The following is a 27716-nucleotide window of genomic DNA, read 5'->3' as shown; positions in this document are numbered from 1 at the left end:
CCAGGTGACCAGGAATCAGGATCCTGGAGTTCATCGTGAGGCTTGAAGGCAGCTGGGAGGCAGAGGAATGATCGGGGATTCCTGGGCCCTCTCTTAGAGGACCCACTCTAGGGCGGACCAGTCATCCATGACCCATGCTAAGACAAGCACACCTCTTCTGGGCCTGGAGTTCTGATGTCTTCTTGTCAAGAGCTTCTCCAGCTGATAACCAGGGCCAGCAAGAGTGCAGCCAAGGTCGCTGTTTTCAGTCCCAGGACCGCAAGTGTGAGGACAGATAGGAATCCTGAGGGACACAGAGGATAGCTCAAGAAGGGCCCCGGGTGAGTCCCCAGCAGCCCACAACTTAGTGCCCCTATGGTGAAGCTGAGCCTAGCTTCTGTATAGCCTGTGGGGCCATATCCCTTCTACAGCTGAAGAGATCAAAGACCTCCCTTCCTCCTGTTTCAGGCTCAAAGAGCCTTTGCCCAATATCCCACTTGTACCCTTAATCATCTTGACAGCATCCCTGACCTCTGATAACAATAGAAAATGTCTTTCATCACTTGCTGCTCAACTCCTCTGTCCCAGGGCCAGAGCTAAGCACTTCCTAAATGCTTTATATAATCCTCAAACTGATCTTGCAAAGGATAACAATCCAATTTATATAGATGAGAGAACAGACCCAGAGTGGGGGAGTGATTTGCTCAGGGCCACATGTGTCAAAGTAGTGGTGGGACCAAGTGGTCTGGCTCCCAAGGATAGCAGGAACAGGGCCAAGCATCTGGGAAGCTAACCTGATCACCTCTATTCCAAGTTTATCCACCAGTTATCAAGTGCCCTGGAGGTGATGTGACAGGCACAGTTCTGGGCACTTGCCCCATGGGATCTGTATATAGTCCCGTGAGGTAGGCTCACCAGAGACTCAAAGAGCTAGAAAGGGGCTCAATCCAGGGAGCCTGGCTACAAAGCCATACTCTCCACCTCTGTTATGCACAGCCCCACCGTGTGTCCTTGCTGTGAGTCAGGGGGAGCTCAAGAGCTTGCAGCAAGACTGCCCACTTGAGTAGTTCTCACTGACTTTTGGAAAGTACTTCCTTTGATTGAACTTTACTCTGGTTCTCTGGGTTCTGCTTGTGCAGTTGAGATGGAGTCATGGGAACCATCTTTGTGGCAGGAGGGCCCTAGAAGTCTGGGGCTGCTCATCTCCCATGGCCAAGCCCTCTCTGGCCCCACTTACCTGTGGGGGGACTGGTTAATGCCACTGAAGGTAGGTATACTCACCTGATGGAAATACCTTGGCTGTACGTTCCTTGGTGAATTCTGACTCTTTGAGAGAAGTGTGATTTGCTGCAAGGAAGAGAAGTGGTCTCACACTCTCCTTTCTTTCTATCCCTCCACTTCCTGAGCCCCTGTGTTAGTAGCTGGGGAGATGAGCCTGTGAGTTTCTGCCTGGGATAGGGACTAGAAGTCAAGCCCAGTAACTATGAAGGACTAGTCAGACCTGGTTGAGCATCTCTGGAATAGGGACAATGCCTACTCCGTTTCTGTATCTGCAGCACCCAGTGTGTGGCTGTCAGAGGCACGCATGCATGTTTGTTGAAACATTAAGAGTCTATACAAAGCTCTGTGGAGCCTGGAATGGGGAGAAATCGACTCTGCCAGGGAGAAGGAGATGACTTCACAGAAGAGGGACTATTTATGCTGGGCCTTGAAGGATGAGTAGAAATTCTCCATAGAAAAGGAGAAAGCATTCCACGCAGAGGGAATAGCCTATATAAATCACTTTGAGGCTAAGAAGAGCTAGCTTGTTTGTGACACGGTAAAAATTTCCTGGTGGTCCACCTCCCTCTGTCCCCCAACACCTCCTAGACTCACCTTTGACTCTCAACCTGGTGCCCTGTCCGGATAGGTACTGCCTGTTGGGTTTACTCTGAAACTTTACACAATAGTAAGTTCCTGCATGCTCAGTGGAGATGCCATGCAGAAGAATGCTGAAATCATTCTTGGAGGCCTGGACCGCAGTCACATTGGAGTAGGAGATGCCTCTAAAGTTGTAGATGGCCTCCCGGCTCAGACCAGTCCCCCGAAACCACCTGATGGGTCCTGGGGGACCAACTCCAAGCACTGTGCAATTCAGAAAGACGGTGTCTCCAGTGGTTGCCAACACCAGTTCCTGGGGTTGGATGATCCAGAGGTCTGGCCCTGTGTTCCCAGGTCCTAAAGTCAAAGAGAGGACTTTATTGTTCCCTCTCTCCCTCCACAGTTCACTCATTTCCTCCCTTTCCTTCCCCTGTTTTTTTCACTCAGCTACTCCCTCTCACATTCCCTCATTGTTCAATAGATGATTCACTCAGTAAAGAAGTTTTCAGTACCTACTATGTGCTGATGCTAGGAGTGGGGAAAAGAAAGCTCAACAAAACATAAATGCTGTGCCCTGGAGTTCTCAGTCTGGTGGTGAAGGTGGCTCAGAAAATTCTTCTGAAGTTGGAAACCCAGAGGACTGCAGGACCAAAAGAAGCTTGGAAGGAGTCAGAGAAGGCTTTCTGAAATGTTTGCATTAAGATAAAATGAACCCTCCACATTCATCCCCTACCTGACACACACAGACACAGATACCCTCCAAGTCAACATTTTACAGGGGTTTCACAAACATCAATTCTTCTATTTCATCACTTGATTATCCCTTGAAATAAGAATTATGTTGCCTATTTCACAAATTAAGCACTTGATGGATGTAGACCTGAAATGACTAAGTTAAGAACACATTCCTATTGAATGACAGGCCCAGGTCACCACTGGTGGACTTAGAGATGACATGACTGGCTACTTGGGGATTAAATGATCAACCCCAGTTCTTGACTCTCCTCTGATAGTGCACCATATCCAAACTCTTACCGTGGCCTCACGGTGGTTGGGTATACTTCCTTGCCTCTTATCTTTGACCTTAGCCATGTGACTTCCTTTAGCCAATGGGCTGTTTTTCATTAACAGCAGACATACAAGTAGAAGCTTGAAATGTGCTTAAGGTGTTGGGACTTTCCCTCTTATGCTTCTGCTGTCTCCATGAGAAATATGTACTCTGGTCAGTCTGGGCCCTGGAATGAGACATGCAGCCCAGCTGCCTGTAAATGTGTGAGTGAGACGTATGACTTGTTGTATGTCACTGAGGTTTTGCAGTCACAGCTTGCAAAACTGTGGGTAAAGGTGAATGATGCGGGTAAAGGGAGATAGATCAGAGCAGAAGGTTGTGACCTGCAGGGCCTGATACTCACCCTTCACAAGCACGGAGGTGCCTTCATCCAGCGTCAGTACTCTGCCTGAGTACTCACTTGAGCCATCAGATCTCACACAGTGGTAGGTTCCAACATGTTTCCTGGTGACATTGTGGATATAGATGGAATAGTCGCAATTAAGCGGCTCCAGCATCTTCTGGATCATAGGCATCACCCCGGGGAAGAAGCCATGCTTGAAGTTGTAAATTTCCTGCTGGTTCTGGTTGCTCACCTTGACCCACTTTATCATGTCATCAGTGCAGGAGCCGACTACTGTACATCTCAGCAGGAGTGTCTCCCCTTCTGCCACCAGCATGGGGCCCTCGGGCTGCAGCACCTGCCACTCACTCCCCTTGCTCTGCTCAGAAAGTCCTGCAACAGAGGAAGAAAGGCCTCATGCAGGGCTAGAGGAACTTGGAGTTCTAAGAGGCAAACTTGACATAAATCAGCCATTAACTGCTCAAGAACAATTGCTTAGAACCCTCGAGGGGTGTTGTTGGAGAGGGAAGTGAAAGAGGTGAGGCAGCTGGCTGGAGAGAGAGAGAGAGAGCAGGGTTATAAAATGGAGAACTTGTAAGTAATAAGCTCACCATGGGGTCGTCAGCTTTGTGCTCTGAGTTTCCCTTCCTCTGTGCTTCCATCAGGCCTTGGGAATAACTCAGTCTCATTCCAGGTCTTAGGTTTGTATCATGGTGTTTCTTAGTTTTCAATGAAGGAGGGGAGTAGAAAGGTGGAGCAAACATTCCCTTCTAAGAGGATCTGGAGAAGGGTTGTGAAATTCAAAATTCATTTCCCTCCCATCGTCAGCAAGGTATGTGCCATTAACCACTAAGAACTGCCTCACAGTTGTGACCAAGGGACACCCCATGTTCAGTCCCAGGGATTCTGTTTGTCCTTGGCGTCCTTAGTTCCAGGAAGTTCAGCAATACTCACCCCAAACACCACTATATGAGTGGTGAGATCTTGTCCTCCCTAATTCTTGCTGGTGCTCATTTCCCTGCCCTCAGTTAGTTTCCTCACACATATGCACAAAATTGTGCCCATCACTCAGCAGAGCCCTGAGAATAATGCCTGTTCCCATCTGTAAAACTGGAAAAACTCCTGATCAACAGGGTAATGGGTAGACTACACAGAAGAGAGTACTCTGCCCAGAGAGAAGTGCTCTCTCCCACGAAGCAAATCTGAAAAACAAGGTCCCCAAATAAGAAAATATAATAACATTCTAGAGTGAGGCTTATAACGCATGTATAAGTAAAGTTAAGATAACAATAGAATAATGATTGGGGTGGGGAGAATGTCAGTATACCATCATAAGTTTCTTACACTATATGTGAAATGGTATGATATCACTTAAGGTAGATGTTGATACAGAGGTATTAATATATGGTAAACCCTAAAGCAATCACCAAATTACAAAATAAATCATAGCTAATAAGCCAATAAAAGAGAGAAAATAGCATTATAAAAGTATTATATTATCAAATGAAGACAGAAAAAGAAGCAAAAGGGAACAAAGAACAAATAGGACAGATAAGAAGTTAATAGATTTAAACCCAATCATATAAAAAAAATATTTTAAAGGTAAATGGTCTAAGTATTCCCAGAAAAAGTTAGAAAATGTCACATTGGACAAAAAATGTAAGATGCAACTTGCCTACAATAAATCCATTTTAAACGTAAAGGAGCAAGAATGCTAAAAGGAGAACAATGGAAAAAGATATATGATACTAACACTAATCAAAAGAAAGTTGGACTGGCTATATTAATATCCGATAAAGTAGATTTTGGAGCAAAGGATACCTTCAGGAATAAGGAAAACTATTTGACAATGATAAAGGGGTAAAATAATCAAGACGACATAAAATTGCCAAACATTCATGCACCTTATAACAGAACTTGAAAGTATACGAAGAAAACCCAAGAGAACTGCAGAGAGAAACAGTCAAAGCCACAGTTGCCATCTGAGATGTCAGTATCCTTATTTCAATAGTTGATATAGATAGAACTATATCAGGCAGATATCGTTAGAACAATGTAACTATAGAACAAACAGGCTGAAAATCAGAAAGAATACAGAAGATTTAAACACTATTAAGGACTTCCCTGGTAGTCCAGTGGTTAACAATACACCTTGCAAGGTAGGAGATGCAGGTTAGATCCCTGATCAGGGAACTGAGATCCCACATGCCGTGGAGCAACCAAGCCCTCATACTGCAACTACTGAGCCCGCAGACTCCAGAGCCTGGGCGCCACAACTAGACAGCCCGTGGGCCGCAGGTAGAGAGCCCATGCGCAGGAAGAAAAGATCCTGCATGACGCACGCAGATCCCAGGTGCAGCAACTAAGACCCAGCACAGCCAAATAAATACATATTTAAAAAAACCACTGTTAACTTAGTCTGATACTTACAGAAAATTGTATTCCCCAATAGAAAGATATATAGTTATTTTCAAATGCACAAGGAACATTTAAAAAGATGGAGCATGCTGTGAGTCATAAAAAAGTCTCAATAAATTTAAAAGAATTCAAGTCATTGAAAGTATAAACTTTGACCACAATAGAATTAAATTAGTAGCATCAACAACTGACAGATGCCTGGAAAACTACAGATGTTTGAAAACTAAATAACACATGAGTCAAAGACAAAATAAAAGGGAAATTAGAAAGTATCTTGATCTAAATGAAAACACAACATTAAAATTTGTAACATGCTGCTTAAGCTGGTAGATATTTATAGCATTAAATGCTTATTTAGGAAAGAAGAAATGATTTAGATGAAGGACCTTAGTTCCACCGAAAAAAGTAGAAAAAAGGAGCAAATTAAATCAAAACAAAATAAAAGAAAGGAAACCACAAATTTATGAGTGAAAATCAATAGAGTAGAAAACCAAAATCAATAGAGAAAATCAATGAGAATAAAATCTTCTCAAAGAGCGTTAAAATCGACACACCTCTAGTCCTACAGAAAAGGGAAAGAAGGAGGATGAGAGAAAGAGAGAGAGAGCCACAAAGAGAAATTAGGAATGAGAGAAGCGACAGCAGTACAGATTTTACAGAGATTAAAAAGATACTCATATATTAAAAGGTCAAACAAGTCAATCCTAAAGGAAATTAACTCTGAGTATTCATTGGAAGGACTGATGCTGAAGCTAAAGTTCCAATACTTTGGCCACCTGATGTGAAGAGCTGACTCACTGGAAATGACCCTAAGCTGGGAAAGATTGAAGGCAGGAGGAAAAGGGACGACAGAGGTTGGATGGCGTCACCAACTCAATGGATATGAGTTTGAGCAAAGTCCAGGAGATGATGAAGGACAGGGAAGCCTGGTGTGCTGCAGTCCATGGGATCACAAAGAGTTGGACACGACAGTGATTGAACAGCCAAAGGATAATAAGGCATTATTATGAACAATTTTCATGGCTATGTATATTTGACAACACAAACACATTTTTTGAAAATACAAACTACGAAAGCTACCTCAATAAGAGATAACCTTGACAGTCCTATTCTATTTAAAACATTTCATTTGTATTAAAAACCTTCCCACAAAGAAAACTCCTAGCCCAGATAGCTTCACTAGTGAGTTCTATCATATTTAGTTCGGTTTAGTTCAGTCACTCAGTCGTGTCCGACTCTTTGCGACCCCGTGGACTGCAGCATGCCAGGCCTCCCTGTCCATCACCAACTGCCGGAGTTTACCCAAACTCATGTCCATTGAGTCGGTGATGTCAGCCAACCATTTCATCTTCTGTCGTCCCCCTCTCCTCCTACCCTCAATCTTTCCCAGCATCAGGGTCTTTTCAAATGAGTCAGCTCTTCGCATCAGGTGGCCAAAGTATTGGAGTTTCAGCTTCAACATTAGTCCTTCCAGTGAACACCCAGAACTGATCTCTTTTAGGATGGACTGGTTGGATCTCCTTGCAGTCCAAGGGACTCTCAAGTCTTCTCCAACACCACAGTTCAAAAGCATCAATTCTATCATATATTTAGATGTAATACCAAAATCATGATCCATAAAAGGACAAATTGATAAACTGGAGTTCATAAAAACTAAGAACTCTTAAAAGGAGTTCAAAGATACTTGTGAAAGAAGAAAAGACAAGCCACAGAGTAGGAGAAAATCTTTGCGAAGCATACATGTGATAAAAGGTTGTAGCCAGAATATATAAACTCAGTCATAAGAAATACAGTTTAAAAATGGGAGTTGAACAGACCTTCATCAAAAGAGATGCAAAAGAAAGATGTTTAACATCATTACACATTAGGGAAATGCAAATTATAACCACAATGAGATATTACTTTTTAGAATGACTAAAATTGAAGAGGCTGACCATACCAAATATTGGCAAGGATGTGGGGGAAATGTCGTTCTCCTATATTGATGAGAAAATATAAAATGGTAAATCACTTTGGAAAACTTTAAGGCTGTGTCTTTAAAAGTTAAACAATCACTTGCCATATGGTCCAGTCATTTTATTCTTGGTATTTTCCCGAGAGAAATGAAAGCATATGTCCACACCAAACTATGAACAACCCAAATGTCTGTCAATAAGTGAGTGAAGAAACACACTATGGTTTATCCATACAGTAGATAGAAAAGAAATGACTACTGATATGTGCAACAACATGAATGACTCTCAAATAATCGCAGTGAATAAAAGCCAGGCAAACAAGGGTATGTACTGTATGTTTGTTGTATAAATTTCTAGAAAGTGCAAACTAAACTGTAGTGATGGGAGGCAGAGATGGGAGACAGATAAGCAGTTGCCTGAGGAGGGGGAGGAATGGAAAGGATGCAAGGAAACTTTTATGAGTGTTAGGTTCATTCTTCATTTTGATTATCTTGGTGATAAGTTCACAAGTATAAAACTTGTCCAATGTCCACAAAACATGTCAAATTGCACACCTTAAACACATACAGTTTGCTTTATGTCAGTTGTACCTCAATAAAGCTATTAAAATTCTATGAAGATGAAGCTTCTGTGTGTTATGAGAAGGGGAGAACTAACGGAGAAGAGGCAGTGGAGAAGGCGAGGACTCAGTTCTGTCTCGTGGTTCTTATCCCAGCTGGGGCAAGTCTGGGAAAGTGAAACAGCAGAGAGAAAACTGGAGCCTGGAATAAGGCCCTGTGCCTCTCGCCCCTTCTCACTCCCCTTTTCTTGATTCTCCTTCTGTGTTGTCACACAGACTTTGGGAAATGTCCGGGGTGCTTTGACTCTGCCTTGTCTGCAGAGCTGGGCTAGTCCCTCCCCGACAGCTCTGGGATTCCGTCCCATGCATTTTCTATCTGCACGCTCTGGTTTTCATGATCCCTGTCAAGGGGTTCTCTTTTGGAAGTATGCTAGAAATCACTATTTTCCACAAATATTTTGAATATATTTTACTCTGGTTAGTTTAGATATATGATTTCCTAACCTAGTGCCTAATACCTAAAGGATGCTCGAAGTATTTTTGAAATGAGTTACTAAGAATTATGACTCACACTTTACTCAAGGAAACCTCTCTTGGGGCTGACCATTGTGGGGGACCCAAGGTGTAATGAACAGAATCTAGATCTCAGTAGGGCCTGGGGCCGAGACCCAGATGGGCAGGGGACAGAACGAGCCCACTGAAAGCCACGCATCTTGTCTGGTTGATCAAAGGGTTCTGGGCTCCGAGTCTGAGTTGTACCTGGAAGCCCCCAAACTCAGGAGCTAAATCAGCCTGATCCTGACTTAGAGGAGACATGGGTATGATAGTAGTAGCCAATGGTTATTAAATCTTTACATTGTGCCAGGTATTTATAGGTATTATCTCACACAAAGTCATGAGATGGGCCCTAGGATTAGTCTCATTTTCGGAGCCCCACTGACTTACAGATGTTTGATTTGTCTAGTTGCACAGGGCCCAAAGCTTAGAAGGGCCTCATGCTTGCCTTAATGCTCTACTATTGCTGTTTTAAAATTCTTAATATCTTGGGAACAAAGGATCTGCCATTTCATTTGCATGGGGCTGGGCAAATTATGTAGCCGATCCTGGGCTGAGCTTCACTATTTTCATACTAATATTTAATAACTCACAGCACCCCTAGAGAAAGATCGCAAAGAGCGGTTCTTTGTAGATGGGCATGCAAGTGTCTGAGCCAGAGCATAGCATTGTGAGCCCAGAGCCTACGAGTTCAGCTTCCCTGTGCTGCCCTACAAATTCTGCTTCTCCAGACACATGGTCTGAGTCCTGCGGGGATCAGAGATATTCTCAGCTTCTCCCTCCCACTCCATCTGGTAGGGGTCAGCCCCCTCCTGGCACCTGTCTCTGGGATCAGCCAGGGGTGGATCCTCTTCTGTCTCAGATCCTACTCACCAGAGAGGACAAGGAGCAGTGCCAGCAGCCAGGAGCAGGGAGGTGAGTGAGCCAGGCAGGTCAGGGTGGGCATCAGAGGGGGTGCAGGGCACCTCCTGTGGTCCCCTAGACTGGCCACCATTCTACTCTCTGATGGGTGTTGGAGTCTGAAGTGGGGTCCGTATAAAAGGCCTTTTCTGCTTCTCATGGCCAGGACTACTTGGGGAAGTATTTTCGCTACAGCAAAACAAAGCCGCTGGTGCAAGAGGAAGAAGGGGAATGGAGGAGTTTCCGGCTTTCATATCTGAGCAGTAGTTCCTGTATTCACTCTGTCAAAACCTTAATGACCTCTCCCAGACCCTGTCCTTGCCATTTTGGGAGGGAGATGAAGACGGCTGTCATGGTGTGACCTCAAGTCATTCTGACTTTGGATCAAGAATTGAGTCTGCCTCTAGAGAAGAAGAAATATCGTATGACATGCCTTATATGTGGAATCTTGAAAGAAATTGTTGCAGGAAGGGGGACCCCTTCCAGGGCCCGAAACTGGGCTCTTGTCTAACACTCGGAAATGAATTGTCCGAGGAGACACATGTTGACAAAGCAAGAGATTTTATTGGGAAAGGGCACCCGGGTGGAGAGCAGGAGGGTAAGGGAACCCAGGAGAACTGCTCTGCCGCGTGGCTCGTAGTCTTGGGTTTTATGGTAATGGGATTCATTTCCGGGTGGTCTTTGGCCAATCATTTTAGTTCAGAGTCTTTCCTGGTGGCGCACGCATCGCTCAGCCAAGGTGGATGCTAGCAAGAGGGATTCTGGGAAGTGGACGGACAGGTAGTGTCTCCTTTCAATCTTTCCTGAACTCTTCCGGCTGGTGGTGGCTTATTAGTTCCGTATTCCTTATCAGGATCTCCTGTCATAAAACAACTCATGCAAATGGTTACTATGGTGCCTGGCCAGGGTGGGCGGTTTCAGTCAGTGTGCTTCCCCTAACAAAATGACACAGATGAACTTGTAAAACAGAGACACAGATTTAGAAAAGAAACTTATGGCAGCTGGGGAGAAGGGATAGTTAGGGAGTTTGGAATGGACATGTACACATCGCTATATTTAAAACTGATAACCAGGCTGTCATGGCGGGCTTGCTGAAGAAGACCACTGGCCTGGTGGGATTGGCTGTTTGTGAAACTCCACATGAGAGGCTAAAAATATTGTATACAAAAATTCTTGATGTTCTTGGACACATCTCTAAAAATGCAGCGTATAGAAAGTATACAGAACAGATTACAAATGAGAAGCTGAGTATGGTTTTAAAGCGGAACCAGATGTTAAAAAACTAGAAGAGTGACTGCAGGGTGGCCAAATAGAAGAGGTGATTCTTCAGACTGAAAACGAACTTAGTCTGGCAAGAAAAATGATCCAGTGGAAACCGTGGGAGCCTTTAGTGGAAGAGCCTCCAGCCAGCCAATGGAAATGGCCAATATAAACAGCATTAACTAACTTATTTGTTGATAGGAGACTGATGTAATTAAATATTCTGTTATATGTTAAAAAATGTTTCCATATTATTGACATCATCAAGAAAACTGATACAGAACACATTTAAGTGATTTGTTAAAGTTGATGATTATGGTAATTTGTAAATTCAGTTTTTGATTTGTAGAGCATTCATTCAAATTATTTCAAAGGTAATTTTTTTAAAGGTTGTGTTTTAAAACCTGTGTTTTTTTAGAAAAACAGTTTCCAATTAAATTTTTCCAAAACTTAATTGGAAAAATTCCTATAGATCTTCACTGTAGGGGCCATATTCGAAAGGTGAAGTATTTTTAGTAGTATCTTCAACAGATGAGTTAATTTTTTTATTCTGGAAAAACAGAAAAGATAATTATTATTGTTGTTGAAACAAATTAATAGGTCACTGTTTAAAGTGAAGTAGTAAGGAAAAAACCATCAAATTAGAATTCATTGTACACTTGGGAAAATTGATTTGGTATTTGAAAGAACGATTATTTATAGCAGTAGTTGGAAAAACTTTTCCTTTTGTCTCATTTAAGGAAATTAGTTTTGGGGCCCTTAGTCTTTAGTTTTCTTGATAACCAAAGTATATCAGGATAGAGAGAGAATTTCTGTAAAAGAAGAGACACTAAGAGTTCTTAGGAACTGTTTATCTGACATACAGATAGGCTTATATTAAAAACATCTTAGTTGTATGCTTATAACTTCAAAGTGGAATCATTAAGTAGTTTTCACTAATTTTCAGTATAAGTGCAGCTGGGTATCAAGCAGAAGATAACTGCTGTTCAAAGACAGAAGCAGTTTGGTAAGTTTAAGGTTAAACAAAAATAAAATTACTTTTCATTTGTAAAAACAAACAAACAAAACAAAACAACTGATAACCAGCAAGGTCTTACTATACAGCACAGGGAATTCTGTTCAATGTCATGTAGCAGTCTGGATGGGAGGGTAGTTTGGGGGAGAATGGATACATGTATATGTGTGGCTGAGTCCCTTCTCTGTTCACCTGAAACTGCCACAACACTGTTAATTGACTCTACCCCAATATAAAATAAAAAGTCTAAAATAAAAATTGAGAATTGGGTCTGCCTGTTCCTGGTTGTGTGACCTTTCAAAGTCACTTGTCATCGTCAAGGCTTTGTTGCCTCATCTGTAAAATAGGGACAGGATCAATTCCTTCCTAAGTGCAGGAATGATATGACATATATGCATGAGGGCCTAGCATAATATAAAGGGCAAACATATTATCCATCATTCTTCATGATATGTAGGAAATGGAGGAAGTAACATTTGCTTAAGAAGGACTGATTATAAATCAAGACCCCTAGTGGCCTCCTTTTGGCATTGGAGGGTGGGCAAAGACTCACTTCCTAATTGTATAATTGTGGGCAACACTCTAAAGCTCCATTTTCTGGGGTCCAAATGTAACACACTAAGATGGTGCAAAAATTTGTGTTTGTGGCATCTTAATTTTCTGTAACTGACCTAAACTTTCTCAAGAACCACCCCCTTCTCCATCATGCCAGTTATTAGGAAGGAAAAATTAAGTTTGCTAACTAATCCCAGGCTTTTCCGTGTTCTGATAGCCTCTTTAGCTGTACTGTCTGGATTTAGATCGTGGCTTTACCCAGATCTGGCTGTGACCCTAGGACAATCATTGAACACTCCTGACCTGTAAAATTAAAATAAAAATATGGTTGCATTTATGGGGTAGAGTAAGCACTGATATGCTGCCATCATTCTCTCTTAGGTTAACTCAGTCTTTTTTAGGGAAAAAAACTCAAGTTTTCAGTGCTTCCCTTCTTCTTTCCTTCTGCAGATGGTCCTGGGTGCAGAGGAAGCTGAAGTGTCTTTCTGGATGGAATGGTGGGGCTTGGGTCTGAGCACTGTCTTGGGGTCTGAGTCTGTTTCAGAGGTGGTATGACATGCTCCTTGAGCCCTTTTCACTTGGGGTCTGTTGAGGTGTGCCTGGTCCTACGTGGCCTTTAGTACCTTTCATGGCACCATCAATAAATCCCATTACTGCCTCTACTTGTTCTCCTGTTGAGGACCCTGATATATTGAAACCTCTTTGAATAGACCACAGGCCTGGAAAATTCCACAAGACTCTCAGGACCTCCATGTCGTCCTCATGAATTAGCCACTTATCTATGTGATTTCCTTTCTCAGCTATTTCTTAAGTTTTATTTTAAATTAATTTTTTTTTAATTTTAGTAGGGAAGGCATTGTATTGTTTAGCTACTGCTGGGTAACAAACCACACCAAAACTGCTGTGGTTTAAAACGATAGCCATTTATTTAATTTGTGATTCTGTGGGTTGATAATTTCGTCTGGGCTCAGCTCCATACTTCTTCACATCTCAGCTGATTTTTTTTTCTTCTTTTTTAAATTATGAAAGTATGATAACACATTTACAGGAGACTTGGAAAATACAGAACAAGGTTACATGTAGTTCAGTCATTACAATTGTAATATATTATAATTATTTTTATATAATGCAATTATTTTGTAAGTAGATAAATTAAGATTTTTAGTTTGAGTTTCAATATCAAACTCTCAAAATTAATAGAATGAATATACAGAGAGGTAGAAGGATATAGTAGACCTGAAGAGCACTATAAACCAATTTAACATAATTAAGATTTATGTAATTTTCACAAAACAGTAGGATACAAATTCTACTCAAGTTCTCATAGACTATAAACTAGAAGACACTGGAACATAACCAGGGATGTAAAACAAGGTGCAAAAATTTCATGGTCCAAAGGTATTGAAATCATAAAGAGTCTGTACTCTTATCACTGTGGAATTATGTTAGATATCAACATCAAAAGATATTTGAAAGTAACCCACATATTTTCAAGGACAATGTGAAATTTAAAAAGAGAGATTTGACTTGGCCATTAAAAGCCTCAATAAAGTTAGAAGACTGAAAAAACACAGAGAGTGATTGCAAGGAAAAAAGCATTTAAATGAGAAATTAATATCAAAGATACTTTAAAAAAATTCCATGTGTTTGATAATTAAATGTCTCCTTTTAAAAGATGGCTATATCTAAGAAGCCATAACAAGGAAAATTAGAAAATACTTTTATGTGTGAGTCGAGACACAATCTGAGTTTCTTTTTGGTTATTTATTTATTTTTTTCATTTATTTTCTTTAGAGTCAGCTTCTGGAGCTTTCATTTTTTTCATTTGAATAGGCCATGTTTTCCTAGTATGCTTTCTGCTCTTTGGTTGAAATTTAGACGTTTGAACACACCATTTTTTATGTCTTCCCAAATTCATATTTAAAATTCTATGCCCTGAATGTCATAGAATTAGTAGGAGGAGCCTTCAGGAGATACTTAGCTCATGAGAGTGGAATCATGATAAATGGTAGTAAGGCCTTATAAAACAGGCTACACAGAGCTCCCTAGCTGTTTCTGCCATGTGAGGATACAATGAGAGTTTTTTGATCTAGAAGAGAGCTCTCACCTGACCATGCTGGGGCGATGATCTTGGATTTCCAGCCTCCAGAGCTATGAGAAATAAATTTCTATCATTTATGAACTTCTCAGTATATGCTGTTTTGGTACAGTAGCCTGAATGAACTAAAACAACCATCTCTTTATGGACTGGTTTTGTGCAGGGGAATGCCTTCTTCAATCATCCTGGCTAGATTCTGGGGCCTTTCAAGTCTTTTCTGGGGATGTATCTTCTCTAGGCTGAGAGCCTCTTGATGAAGGTGAAAGAGGAAAGTGGAAAAGCTGGTTTAAAACTCAACATTCAAAAAACAAAAATCATGGCATCTGGTCCCATCACTTCATGGCAAATAGATGGGGAAACAATGGAAATAGTGACAGACTTTATTTTCTTGGTTTCCAAAATCACTGCAGATGGTGACTGCAGCCACAAAATTAAAAGACACTTGCTCCTTGGAAGAAAAGCTATGGTCAACCTAGATGGCATATTAAAATGCAGAGACATTACTTTGCTGACAAAGGTCCATTTAGTCAAAGCTATTGTTTTTCCAGTAGTTATGCATGGATGTGAGAGTTGGACCATAAAGAAAGTTGAGCACCAAAGAACTGATGCTTTTGAACTGTGGTGTTGGAGAAGACTCTTGAGAGTCCCTTGGACTGCAAGGAGATCCAACCAGTCCATCCTAAAGGAGACCAGTCCTGAATATTCATTGGAAGGACTGATGCTGAAGCTGAAGCTCCAGCACTTTGGCCATCTGATGCAAAAAGCCGACTCATTAGGAAAGACTCTGACGCTGGGAAAAATTGAAGGCAGGAGGTGAAGGGGACGACAGAGGACGAGATGGTTGGATGGCATTACTCAATGGACATGAGTTTGAGCAAGCTCCAGGAGATGGTGAACGACAGCGAAGCCTGGCGCGCTGCAGTCCATAGGGTTTCAAAGAGTCAGCCATGACTGAGTGACTGGGCAACAGGCTGTGTTTATGCTTGGCTATCTCAAATTCCCCATATAGCTTGCCTGTGTCTTAGGAGTTCTCAATCTCTTATATCCCTTTGTGTCTTCATGTGGAACTGCCTAATAGCTGAAGCTCTGATGAAACCTCTTCAGTGGCCTCTGTTTTCTACACTTCTAAACTGTGCTGCTGTTCCTGTTAGACTTCTGAGTCAGATGATACAGAAACTAATCCCACAGTCGGCCCCAGGACAAGTCACAGTGTTGGGTGAAGGGCCCACTGTGTTTCCAAGGGCGGAGCAGGCGTGTAAGGTTTCCTCCCAGTTGCGCTGCTACACCAGGTTGAAGGAGGAGGATGAGTGTGAAAAACACTGGAATCCCTTCCCGTGACTGGAGAACAAAGGCTGGGGACCTTCCTAGTCTGCTAATGTCACTCCTTTAAACAATTAATTTTTTTTTTTTTTTTGGCCAATTGCACTGGCAAGTAGGTTTGTGGAGCTCCTCACACTGTCACACCATTTGGATAAGTCTATTCCTGTTGTTTTAAATCCTAAAATTGCGACAATCAGTTACAGCAAGTGTATACTTAGCTCAGTATTTTAAAATTGTCTGTATGTGTACTTTTCATTTATCATGTCTAAATAGTACCTATTTGTACATTAATAGGGAAATTGAACTCATTCACGATAATTCCCTTCTCAATCGCCCTCATGCACACCTCCACCTCCATCTAACTGGGGTCTTCTTATTGGGAAGAAGACAAAGCCATAAACCCAGGGGATTATGGGAGAGAGAGAACTGCCTGTGTGCCTTCCGGCAAGCCCAGCCTCTGGGTCTGGATGTTCTCCTACATTAAAGGAAGAATTCAGACCTTGAGGCAGACACATGTTGCTTTTCAGTATGTTAAGCACTTGTTTCAATGGGTTGATGATTTTTCTACCTGACACCCCCTCACCTTTCCAAATATGAGCAAGTAAAAGGCACAGGAAAGGCAAATTTGTGTGACTCACTGGGATTCATTTGTGGAGTCTGGGGAAAAAGGAGCTCTCTTCCCATGCTGGTTGCTAAGATAAGGGAATGAATGTCAACATTTTCTTTATTGGATTGGTAAGGCCTACATACAAGCAAGAAAGACAAATATAGGAGGAGATAGACCTGAAAGAATTTCAGAGGGTAAGAGCGTTGGAGGCTGTGAGCCCAAATCCAGACTTTTTGTTCTTGATTCGTGCCTTGAACACGTGAGGAAGCTAGAACTCTGCTCAGGTATAGGATCACGCAACGCCTTTCTTTTCTTTGAAGGTGGGGAGGGTCATTAAACTAATGTATTAAGTTCCTCCTCCTTGTAAGAAAAGTTCTCCACTAATATAAAGCATACTGAAGAGAGCCCAGACCAGCCTCACCTCTTTCCCTATTGTCTGTACTCCTGAATCTTCTTGAGTTTCAGTTTACTCATCTGTGCAGTGAGGACAAGCATTGTCATGCTCAAGTTGCTATGTAGGTAACTATAATAATAAAGGGAAAGTGTTTGGGATATAGCAGATGCCCAGTAAACAGTAATGTTTTCATATCACCAATTTAATCATTCCTCGGGCTGGGTATTGCTCAGAGGTCATAATAAAATAGAAAAACAAAATAGAGTAAGACTCTAGAAACAGAAAAAACTGATTTGAAATTGTACTTCAGTGCTCTATGGATACTCTTAATCAGCTGGAATCCATTAGGACAGTGCTGACTTTAGCAAACAGGCTTAAAGGAGAGGTTTTCTCTCCTATATTTGGAGGTCCAGAGGTAGGGTTGGAATCCGGAACAATACGGATATTCAATGTTGTCAACCCACATTCTTTACATTTTTGCACTTCTCTGGAGTAGATTTTTATTCCAGTTGGTTCCCCTCGTGGCCAAAAAATGTCTGCCTGGAGTATCCGGGACAAAATTATTTCTTGTTCCTAGCCAACAGGAGAGAAAATTGTATTAGTTTCCCATATATCTCTTATGGACACAAATTGACTTAAGTCAGTCTCATCTGAGTCACCTGCCAGTAAGGGACATGAAATTACCTTAATTGGTTTAGCCTAGCTAGTGGGGGTGGGTTGAATGTTAGAATGTTAAACAAAATATCTCTCATCACTCATCAACATTTCTGACTCTCAGATTCTCCTCCCATAAAAATCTTAAATCACAGGTTTCTGAGAGAATGACAAGATCAAGTGTACACTGTACCTTTGACTGTATCTAGCAGAATGTAGTTGTTCGATGACTAGAGGACATTATTACTGTCACAATATCACATGACAGAAGGTGAAAGAGTCAAACTCACCAGTAACGGTCACCTTGGTGCCCCGACCTGATTGGTACTCTATGTCAGGTTTTCCCTCTTTGAACTTCACACAGAAGTACGTGCCAGCATCTTTAAGAGAGATTTCATTGATGCGAATGGAAAAGTCTTTTTTGCCAGCTTTGGCCATGTTTCCAACTTGGTTTACTCTGGGAAAGAGACCCCTTTGGAAATTATAAATTAATTCACGATTTGGTCCAGTCCCCTTGAACCATAAGACGGGTCCATTTGGAAATGAATCTGGTACGCTGCAACTCAAAGTGAGTGTTTCCCCAGGTGACACAGTCTGTGATATCTCAGCTTGCTGCACCTTGAACATCTCATTTGTGACTCCTGGAAAGAAACTCAAAATCATCTCCCATTTCCTCTGCTCTGACCTAGGCAGGATTAAGAAAACTGGATCCAGATCAAGGTTGGGCCTCAATCATTCATCATTTTAGTGACATGTTTGAGTACCCACACTGAGTTTAGAGTGGCCACTGCAAGTGCAGGCTGCTCTTTCCCCAAGTGCTAACAGAGGGGAGTCAGTTCAGAGGACTAGATGAATCACCTCCCCAATTTCATTCCTCAGCCCCTAAGTAAAAGAAGAGGAAGATGGATAGGGAGGGCTGGGTTTGTGAATGGGTAATGTTCATAGAAATAAGTCTTCCTTCTTATCTAAATGCCCAAAATTGCTCAATACACTTGGAGATGGATCCAAGCCTCCTCTGCCCACCCCCTACATCCAGAGAACTTGGCACTGGCCTTCATCTTTCCTCTGAAGGATAATCAGTCACTGATTTTGCAGAGACATTAAAGCTGAGAGGTGCAGAGAAAGAGGAAGTAAAGAAATCAGAAATCTAAAAATCAGGTGAGCATATATTCTTGAAGGCAGAGTATGGGTCTTTTACTTACCTCCTCAAGAGGGAAAAGGGGGACAGTTGATTCTACTCAACAAAAAGAGAGAAGAGTCTCAAGGGATTGCATCAATTTTGAGAGTCCACCACTGACCCCTAACTCCCACTACCACCAACCTTACTACCCCACATGATATCGGGTCCTGATAATAATCTCTCCTTTCAAGTTATCAAAGCATCAAATCACAGATGGCCTAAGATGTCGGTTGGGGAGACAAGGGAACTCTTGAAGCCAGGAGAGAATGGCAGGTAAGCTATCTATACCCATATTTTTCAAGTTGAAATCACTGTGTGAATTTTCCCTGGCCAGTTAGATGCCATGGAATGTGACTGAACTTGAGGAAAACATTACTGGAGAAGACAAGTTTTCCCAGCAGAACAGAGGATACCCTAATCTCATTGTATTTCATGAAATTAATTCACAGTGGCAAGTGGTAAGAAGCACTGGCTGTCCTCTGAGAATAAAAGGACAACAGAGCTTGGAGGCAGATGCTCCAATGCTCAGGGCAGATTCTCAGGTTAAGGTCAAGTGCTAGGAGAGTGACTCAACCTCTCTGGGAGGTCTTTTCTAAACAAGTCTCCCAACTCTCAGTTTTCTAACTTTTTGGACATGTTCATAGAGTGTTCATAGAGTACACACATGTCATGCATTTTACCTACCCAACATCTTTTCAACTGGGAATGTCCATTGTCCTATATTCAGTTTCTGGTGGCCATTAAAGAAAGTCAAAGCCTGTCGACTCAGCCTGATTCAATATTGGGCATAGGATGTCAGAAGAATCACAAGGGCCATCTGCAGAATCCCAGCCTACAGGGCAGATTGTGAATGAAGGGGTACAGCATCCAGTGTAGAGTAATGATTTGGTACAAGTCGAAGATTTTTAAAAACTTATCTTAAAAATCAGGAAGATGGAATTTGTCAAACTGTACTTACCACTCACAGACACATAGGTGCCTGGGCCAGCTATATATGCCATGTCAGGATGCCCTATTGTTAACTTCACACAGTAATACATGCCAGCATCCTTAGGCAACACATCACTGATGCGGATGGAATAGTCTGTTTGGTTGGCCATTGGATTTACCACTTGGGATACTCGGGGGAATTGGCGTCCATTGAAACTGTAGATTAATTTTCGTTCTAGCTTAGCATCCTTGAACCACAAGACAGGCCCTACTGGAGATGGTGCGGGAATGTTGCAGCCCAAGGTTATGACATCTCCAGCCTTGGCTGACACTGAACTCTCAGGCTGGTTCACCTGGAAATCTTCACTTGAAGTTCCTAGAAAGAAACTGTGTGTCATTTCTCATATTCCTTGTTTTGGTGCAAAATGTTCTGAGGGTCTGCTTCTAGATCAAGATGGGGGTTTGACTGCACTGCACACTCTTAAGCAACATGTACTGGCCCCAAAGTATAAAAATCACAAATTTGGTTGCCATGTGGGATGAGGAGAAGAGGACCAGTATAGAGAAAGGAAAATGGAACTTTCTTTCACCATCAAGATATAAGGATAGCCTGGAGCATGTGTGTGCATATTAGTCACTCAGTTGTGTCCAAGACTTTGTGACTCCATGGACTGTAACCCACCAGGCTCCTCTGTCCGTGGGATTCTCCAGGCAAGAACACTGGAGTGGGTTGCCATGCCCTCCTCCAGGGGATCTTCCCTACCCAAGAACCTGCATCTCTTGCAATTCCTGATTGTAAACAGATTTTTTACCAGCAGAGCCTTTAGGGAAGCCCCACACTGGAGCATAGTGGGCACTAAATAAACATATCGTCTATGAACCCGTGAATGGATTTATATTAAATGAAAAATGTGAAATAAAAGTTGAGTCAGGTCTTTCTCTATGTACCTGTCTGCTTAGAAATTTGTATGCAGATGAATAAGAAAGTTAGAACCAGACATGGAACAATGGACTGATTCAAAATTGGGAAGGGAGTATGACAAGGCTGGATACTGTCACCCTGCTTATTTAACGTCTATGCAGAGTGCTGTGCAGTCACTCAGTTGTGTCTGACACTTTGCAATCCCATGGACTGCACGCCACCAGGCTCCTCTGTCCATGGGGATTCTCCAGGCAAGAATATTGGAGTGGGTTGCCATACCTTCCTTCAGGAGATCTTCCCAAACTAGGGATTGAACCCAGGTCTCCCGCACTGCAGGCGGATGGGTTCTTCACTGACTGAGCCACCAAGGAAGCCCTCTATGCAGAGTACATCATGCAAAATGCCAGGCTGGATGAATCACAAGCTGAATCAAGATCGCAGGGAGAAATATCAACAACTTCAGATATGCAGATGATACCACTCTAATGGCAGAAATTGAAAAGGAACTAAAGAGCCTCTTAACGAGAGTGAAAGTGACAACAACAACCAGAATTAGAGATAAGGCCAAAAGCTAAGGACACTGTGCTGATAGCCAACATACTATATACCGAGTGCAACTTTCAAACGCAGGCATCTCCCTTTCTTCATGGGGAGGCCCAGGTGCCCAGATACACACCAAGAATTGCATTCTCCATGAAATTTATATTTCCCTTAAGGGGTATAAAATTGGTTATTGCAATGTGAAAACATCTCAGTTATTATAATGTGTCATGTTTATGGATGCTCAACCCAATGCAACAAATTCTTAGTACTCAGTACTGCTCTTGTTACGTGTTCTTCAGTGTTGCACAAGGAGCACTGACAATGAGTTCATGGAAGACACACAGAATATATGTAAGATAAGTTCTACAAACCAAGGGAGAGTTTTCCTCTTGAATGATTTCTCAAGCCTAGCATATTTCTTTTCTATCTTTGAATAACAAATTACCACAAACTTAGTGGCTTAAGAAACACCTATTCATTGTTTTTTGGTTTATGTGAATCAGGAATTCAGGCACAGCTTAGTTTAGTTGTCATGCACAGAAAGATGATGCCAAGACACAGGGAAAACACCGTCTACAATTTAAAGAATGTTTGAGGCTGCCAGAAGCTGAGCCCTCATAACTTATAGCAGCTTTATTCACAATTGTCAAAACATGAAAACAAGATCTTCAGTTGGTGAATGGATAAAGAAATTGTGGTAAATTCAGACAGTGGGATATTATTCAGCACTGAAAAGAAATGAGCAGATAAGCCCTGAAAGGATATGGAGGAACCTTAAATGTTTATTACTAATTTAAAGGATGAGCCCATATGCTGTAGGAGCTTCTCAGGTGGCGCTAAAGGTAAAGAACCCGCCTGCCAGTGCAGGAGACATGAGAGATGTGGGTTCCATCCTTGAGTTGGGAAGATCCCCTGGAGGAGGGCATGGCAACCTACTCCAGTATTCTTGCCTGGAGAATCCCATGGACAGAGGAGCCTGGTGGGCTACAGTCCATGGGGTCGCAGAGAGTTGGACACGACTGAAGGGACTTAGCACGCACATGCTGCAGGATTCTAATTACATGACAGGAAGTTATATTACATGCCAAACTTAAGAGACAATAAGAATATCAGGTTTGACAGGGGTTAGGATGAAAACAGAGAAAAATAGGCAGAGCACAGATAATTTTAGGGTGCGGAAACTACTCTGTATAATACCATAAGGTTGGGGAGTGCCTATCATAATATATTTACCCAAATCCATGGAATGTACACCATCAAGAGTGAACCATCATGGAAACTCTAGACTTGGGCTGTTAATAATTTGTCATTGCAGGTTCATCAGTTATAACAAAATGATCACTCTAGTGGAGGATGCTGAAAACAGAGAGGCAAGGGGCGGAAAGTAGTATTGGAAATCCTTATACCTTGTGATTAGTTTTGCTGTGAACCTAAAACTGTCTTGAAATATAAAGTCTATTATTTTAAAAGTCATTGCCATACTGTGGGTCATCTAGACTTTCTTCTACATCGTTCCATGTTTTACATTTAGTTCTATGATTCATTTTTTAATACTGCAATGTTTTATTTTTTATTACTAGTGCACACTCATATGATTCATTTTCAATTAATTTTTGTGGAAAGTCACTTTGTTCTTCTCCAATAGTGTGTAGGCTATTCTGGATCTTTTTGTTCCATCAAATAAACTTCAGAATCAATCTGTCACTATCCATAAATTAACCGGATGGCTTTTAATTGGGATTGCATTTAATATATAGATCAAGTTGGGGAGAACTGATACCTTGACAATATTTATCTTACTAGTTATAAACATGTTATACATATTTATACATAAATAAATATACATATTCAGTTCTTCTTTGATGTTTTTGATCAGTTTTGTAGCTTTCTTCACACAACCCTTGATACAAATTAGGTTTATACCTAAGTGACAGATTTTATTTTCTTGGGCTCCAAAATCACAGCAGATGGTGACTGCAGCCATGAAATTAAAAGACGCTTGTGACTTGGAAGAAAAGCCATGACAAACCTCAACAGTATATTAAAAAGCAGAGATGTTACTTTGCTAACAAAGTCCATCTAGTCAAAGTTATGGTTTTTCCAGTAGTCATGTAGGATGTAAGAGGTGGACTATAAAGAAAGCTGAGTGCTGAAGAATTGATGCTTTAGAACTGTGGTGTTGAAAAAGACTCTTGAGAGTCCCTTGGACTGCAAGGAGATCCAACCAGTCAATCCTAAAGGAAATCAGTCCTGAATATTCATTGGAAGGACTGATGCTGAAGCTGAAATTCCAATACTTTGGCCACCTGATGTGAAGAACTGACTCTTTGGAAAAGACCCTGATGCTGGGAAAGATTGAAGGCAGGAGAAGAAGGGGACAGAGGATGAGATGGTTGGATGACATCACTGACTCAATGGACATGAGTTTGAGCAAGCTCTCAGAGATGGTGATGGACAGGGAAGCCTGGCATGCTGCAGTCCATGGGGTTGCAAAGAGTCAGACACAACTGAGAGACTGAACTGAACTGATTACCTTTCTTGGAGGTAATTTAAATGGTCACATGTTTGTTTCAGTATGTGCTGTGTTTAGTCGCTCAGTTGTGTCCAACTCTTTGAGACCCCATGGTCTGTAGCCCACCAGGCTTCTCTGTCCATGGAGTTCTCCAGGCAAGAATACCGCAGTGGGTTGCCATGCCCTCCTCCAGGGGATCTTCCCAACTCAGGGATCAAACCCAGATCTCCCGTATTGCAGGCTGTGCCACCAGGGAAGCCCTTGTTTCAGTATGCAGAAATGCAACTGATTTTGTGTGTTGATCTTGTTTCCTGCCATCTTGCTGAACTCAGTTCTGAGAGTTGATCATTTGTGGATTTTCAGTAGATTCTTTGGGATTTTTTATGTAGAAACTCACAGTATCTACAGTTTTATTTTTTCATTTCCAATCTATATCCTTTCCTTCTTCCTCTGTCTCTCTTTCCACTTGTTGAATGAGAGTTGTGAGAATAAATATTTCTGCATTTTTCCTTATCTTGGAAAGAAAACATTGTCTTCCACCATTGAGTATAGTAATAGCTGTAGGGTTTTTGTGGATATTATCAGGTTGAGGAAATTCCTCCCTATTTCTAGTTTGAGAGTTTTCATCAATAATAGGTGTTAGATCTGTCAAGGGCTTTTTCTGCATCAATTGACATGATCATGCAATTTATTTCTTCTTTAATTTGATGTGATGGATTATAATGATTGATTTTCTCAGTATTGAAACTAAGATCTGACTTAGTCATAATATGTAACATTATACAATGTTAAATCCTATTTGCCAATACTTTGTTGAGGAATTTTGTAGAAGTTCATGACATATATTGGGCTATAGTTTTCTTTTTTATGTAGAATCTTTATTTACTGTTGCTATCAAAGTAGTAATTTCCTCATAAAATGAGCCACATAAAATGTGGCTTCTTTTTCTAATTTTTTGAAGAGATTGTATAAAATTGGTGTGAATTCTCATTTAGATGTCTGTTAAAATTCTCCGGTGGGTGTGAGTGCCTCACATACTTTACTCCCTTAAGATTCAAGCCTTCCCACCTCTTCCTCACTCTCAGATAATGGTCTGCTTCCTCTTTTGTCTCATCTAAACCCCTCAAGCTATCTTCTGGGGCAACTGGGACTCAAAGCTTCTACCAACATGGACCAATGTCCTTGGGGGAAAGACTCTACAAAATTGGTTTTTTTCAGCAAATAGAGGCAGAACCACACAGTTAAGCTAGGGAGACTGCAGGGCTCAGCTTCCATCACTGACCCAAAGAGACCTCTAGTGTGCGCTTCTGACCAATATTCTCTGAACACTCAGACCTCTGCAAAACTTTAACACTGATTATCTCCTGATGGGGGCATTGTGGATTCTTTTCTTGCTTTTATAATTTCATCTTTTCTAAGATGTTTTTCTTCACTTAGTAGGTAGCATATGTGTGCTGGTGACCAATGAAAAGACAGACCCTGTGTCCCCAGTGGCTGGGGGATGAGAGCTGTCACGTTTGCTCTGTTCAGCCTGCTGATCACGGGACGAGTCCACCACCTGATCCAAAAGTGTGAAACAGACACGGTCACCGGGAGATTTTGTGTGCTGGAGGCCATTCAAGTCTAGATCTCTAAATTCTGCCTGTTTTACGATGGACCAAGGAAATCCCTCCTCAAAGAAATTCTAAGGAAGCAGGTGGGGAGGAAACGGTAACCAAGCGAGGGAGGTCCCACTCACCTGTGAGTTTCAGCAGCAGAGCCAGCAGAAGGGAGGGCAGATGTGAGTAGGATGGGAAATCAGGGACAGGCATCATGGTGGCCCTTGGAGCCTGCTCGGTGTCAATGTGGTCCTGGAGAGGCCTGGACCTCTGTGCTCTACGGAGAGAGGACAGTTCCTACTTTCATGACGTCAGAGGAACAGAATTGTGATGAGAGGAAAAACTGTGGGACTGGGACCCTTTTTCTTTGAAATTATAAACGGGACAGACAAGGTTGCTACAAACGGACAAGTTGCTGCTGGAAGCGTTCAGGGTTTCCGGTGCCAAGGGGTGTGACACCCAAAGCTTGTGCTCCTTCCTGTGTCTCATCCCATCTGAGAGATTTTCCCTAATCCTAAGCCCTTGCCTATCTAGCATCCTCAGAGATGTCGTCTGGGCCAGAGACGTCTGGAAGCTCATGATGGGCAGGTGGGTTAAAGCTCCGGCATGAGTGGAATAGCTGGGCCTCCCTGAGCCGCAGAGCTATAGGAAGGAAGGTAGATCTCTGGCCTCATCCTCTTGGCTATATAGTTGAGCTTTATGGGAGACTCCTCCTCTTCACTCCAGAGGGGTCAAAGGTATAAAACGAGTCCTAGCGCAATGTCTGGTGTGGGCTCCTGGCTTTGCTGTGGATCCCTGCGTATAATACAGGAAGTTGCCTCTTTTCTCCTCTTGCAGAGAAATTGTTTTTGACAATTTGACGGAAAGAAGTTAAGAGTTTTCGAGATGGTGATTGTTTGCACATTACAGAATGGGGAAGGTAGAGCTCTGGGGAACATTCTCAAAGAGGTAAAATCAACACACATAGAAACATACCTGGGAAAGTGAGGTCTGCCTCTCCTGTCTGTACTGGGTCTGGGACTAGCTCTGTAGTAAGGAAGTGGAGGGGCAGAAGAAAACACGCTCAGAAATAGAGAGGAACTATCATGTTCACCTCCTTCTCTCTCACCTCTGGAATGGGCTCAACCCCAGCACAAGGGTTGTTTCCTGGGACTCTTGGCCCACTCTTAACTGGCGCCCCTTTCTCCAAGCATCCATAGTCAGGCACTGACTGTTTCCTTGTGATCCCTGCGTTTGCCTCAGTGACTGACTGGATGTCAAGGCCAGGAGAGGTGTTAGAAAACCAGAATGCAGAGCAGGGCCCAAGCATCCTCTATGAGATGACAAGACTCCCCCTCCCCTTGTGACGCCACCATTCTATCCCATTGTTCTGGAATGATGAATTCCACACCAAGAAACCCAACAATGGTCCCTGCTAAAGACTGGACAGCCTCTTATCTCTAGCCTCCATCATCCTACGCTTCCTTCCACCTCCAGCCATCTTCACACCTTCTATCAAGCTCTGAAGACTTCAGAGGGAGGGGTTTATGGTGGCATAACGGTCAAGAGCACTGGCTTTGGAACCAGATACATTTTAGGTTCAAATCTTGATCCCATTTCTTAGTAGCTGAATCATCTTGAGCCCATTATACAGATTTGTATATCCTTTGACCTGGAAATCTTCACTTTGTACCTCAAACATTCAAGGCTGAATTCATGATCTATGCTCAGACATTCCTTTCTCCTGCCCAACCCTGTTCAGTATGTGGCATATAATTTATCCATTTGGTTAAACCAAGAAGAGACCCATGCTCTTCATCCTCACTCATCCACTCATATCTATTCCCTATCAGACCCTGTTAGTTTTACCTCCTAAACATGTCTTAAATCTAGTTCTCTGTATTCACCGTCATCTTCTACATAAAGGAAAATGATTACCTCCTCATCAGGCTATTCCCGTTTCTCCTGCCCTGCCCTACAATCTTTTCCTCTTTCTTTATCCATATCTTTCAGAACACAGATCTGATTATACACATCTTTGGCATAAATGCTTTTGTGGACTCTCATTGCTCTTGGTACATAGTAGTATATATAAATAATTCGCTTCATCCATAAGTGGTGTGGCCCCTAGAAGACAAGGGGTTTTCCTGCCTTTTCTGGTACCCAGCACAACCTCTTTGTCTCAGGTTGGTTTCCTTGGGAAACAGACTCTGAGGTGAAGATGAGCATATCATTTTCTCAAGAGGTACTTTTAGAATCAACTTCTGTGGAAGGGAGGGAGAGGAAGCAGGACCGGATAGCCCTATAGAAGAAGTTGAGCTGCAACAAAATCCTAATGAAGATATCAGCGGGGCTCCCATGGAGCTCTGGTGTTAGGATGTTCCTTCAGGATTGTCCTGAGCTTAGGGTAGAGCGCTGGGCTTTCATATCACCATGTTGATGAGTCAGTGAATGTGGCATGTGACCAGGCAAGACTTTGGGCAAGCTGGGTCTCCTCAGTTGATGCAGTCACAAAGAGGATGACAGTCAGGG

General features: G+C 42.3%; 2 protein-coding genes and 1 pseudogene across 2 annotated transcripts; 1 reads left to right on the top strand and 2 right to left on the bottom strand.

The window, feature by feature from the left end:
* Positions 1-18: 18 nt before the first annotated feature.
* On the bottom strand, positions 19-9706 carry SIRPB2 (signal regulatory protein beta 2). Its single transcript, XM_065919709.1, is given in 5 exon segments — positions 19-283; positions 1261-1326; positions 1855-2196; positions 3252-3623; positions 9591-9706. Coding segments are annotated over 5 exon segments (999 nt in total). The 5' UTR covers positions 9664-9706; the 3' UTR covers positions 19-137.
* Positions 9707-10696: 990 nt separating this feature from the next.
* On the top strand, positions 10697-11118 carry LOC136157932 (NADH dehydrogenase [ubiquinone] 1 alpha subcomplex subunit 5 pseudogene; annotated as a pseudogene).
* Positions 11119-17335: 6217 nt separating this feature from the next.
* On the bottom strand, positions 17336-25421 carry SIRPD (signal regulatory protein delta). The gene is made up of 4 exons (XM_065919170.1): positions 25346-25421; positions 19659-20006; positions 17811-18161; positions 17336-17439 (listed from the first exon to the last, which is right to left on the bottom strand). Exons 1-4 carry the CDS (start codon positions 25419-25421, stop codon positions 17336-17338), a joined length of 879 nt encoding a protein of 292 aa, XP_065775242.1.
* Positions 25422-27716: the final 2295 nt, after the last annotated feature.

This window comes from Muntiacus reevesi, chromosome 2 (assembly GCF_963930625.1).
Source record: "Muntiacus reevesi chromosome 2, mMunRee1.1, whole genome shotgun sequence".
Lineage (NCBI taxonomy): Eukaryota > Metazoa > Chordata > Mammalia > Artiodactyla > Cervidae > Muntiacus > Muntiacus reevesi.
This window is presented reverse-complemented; position numbering and strand designations above follow the sequence as displayed.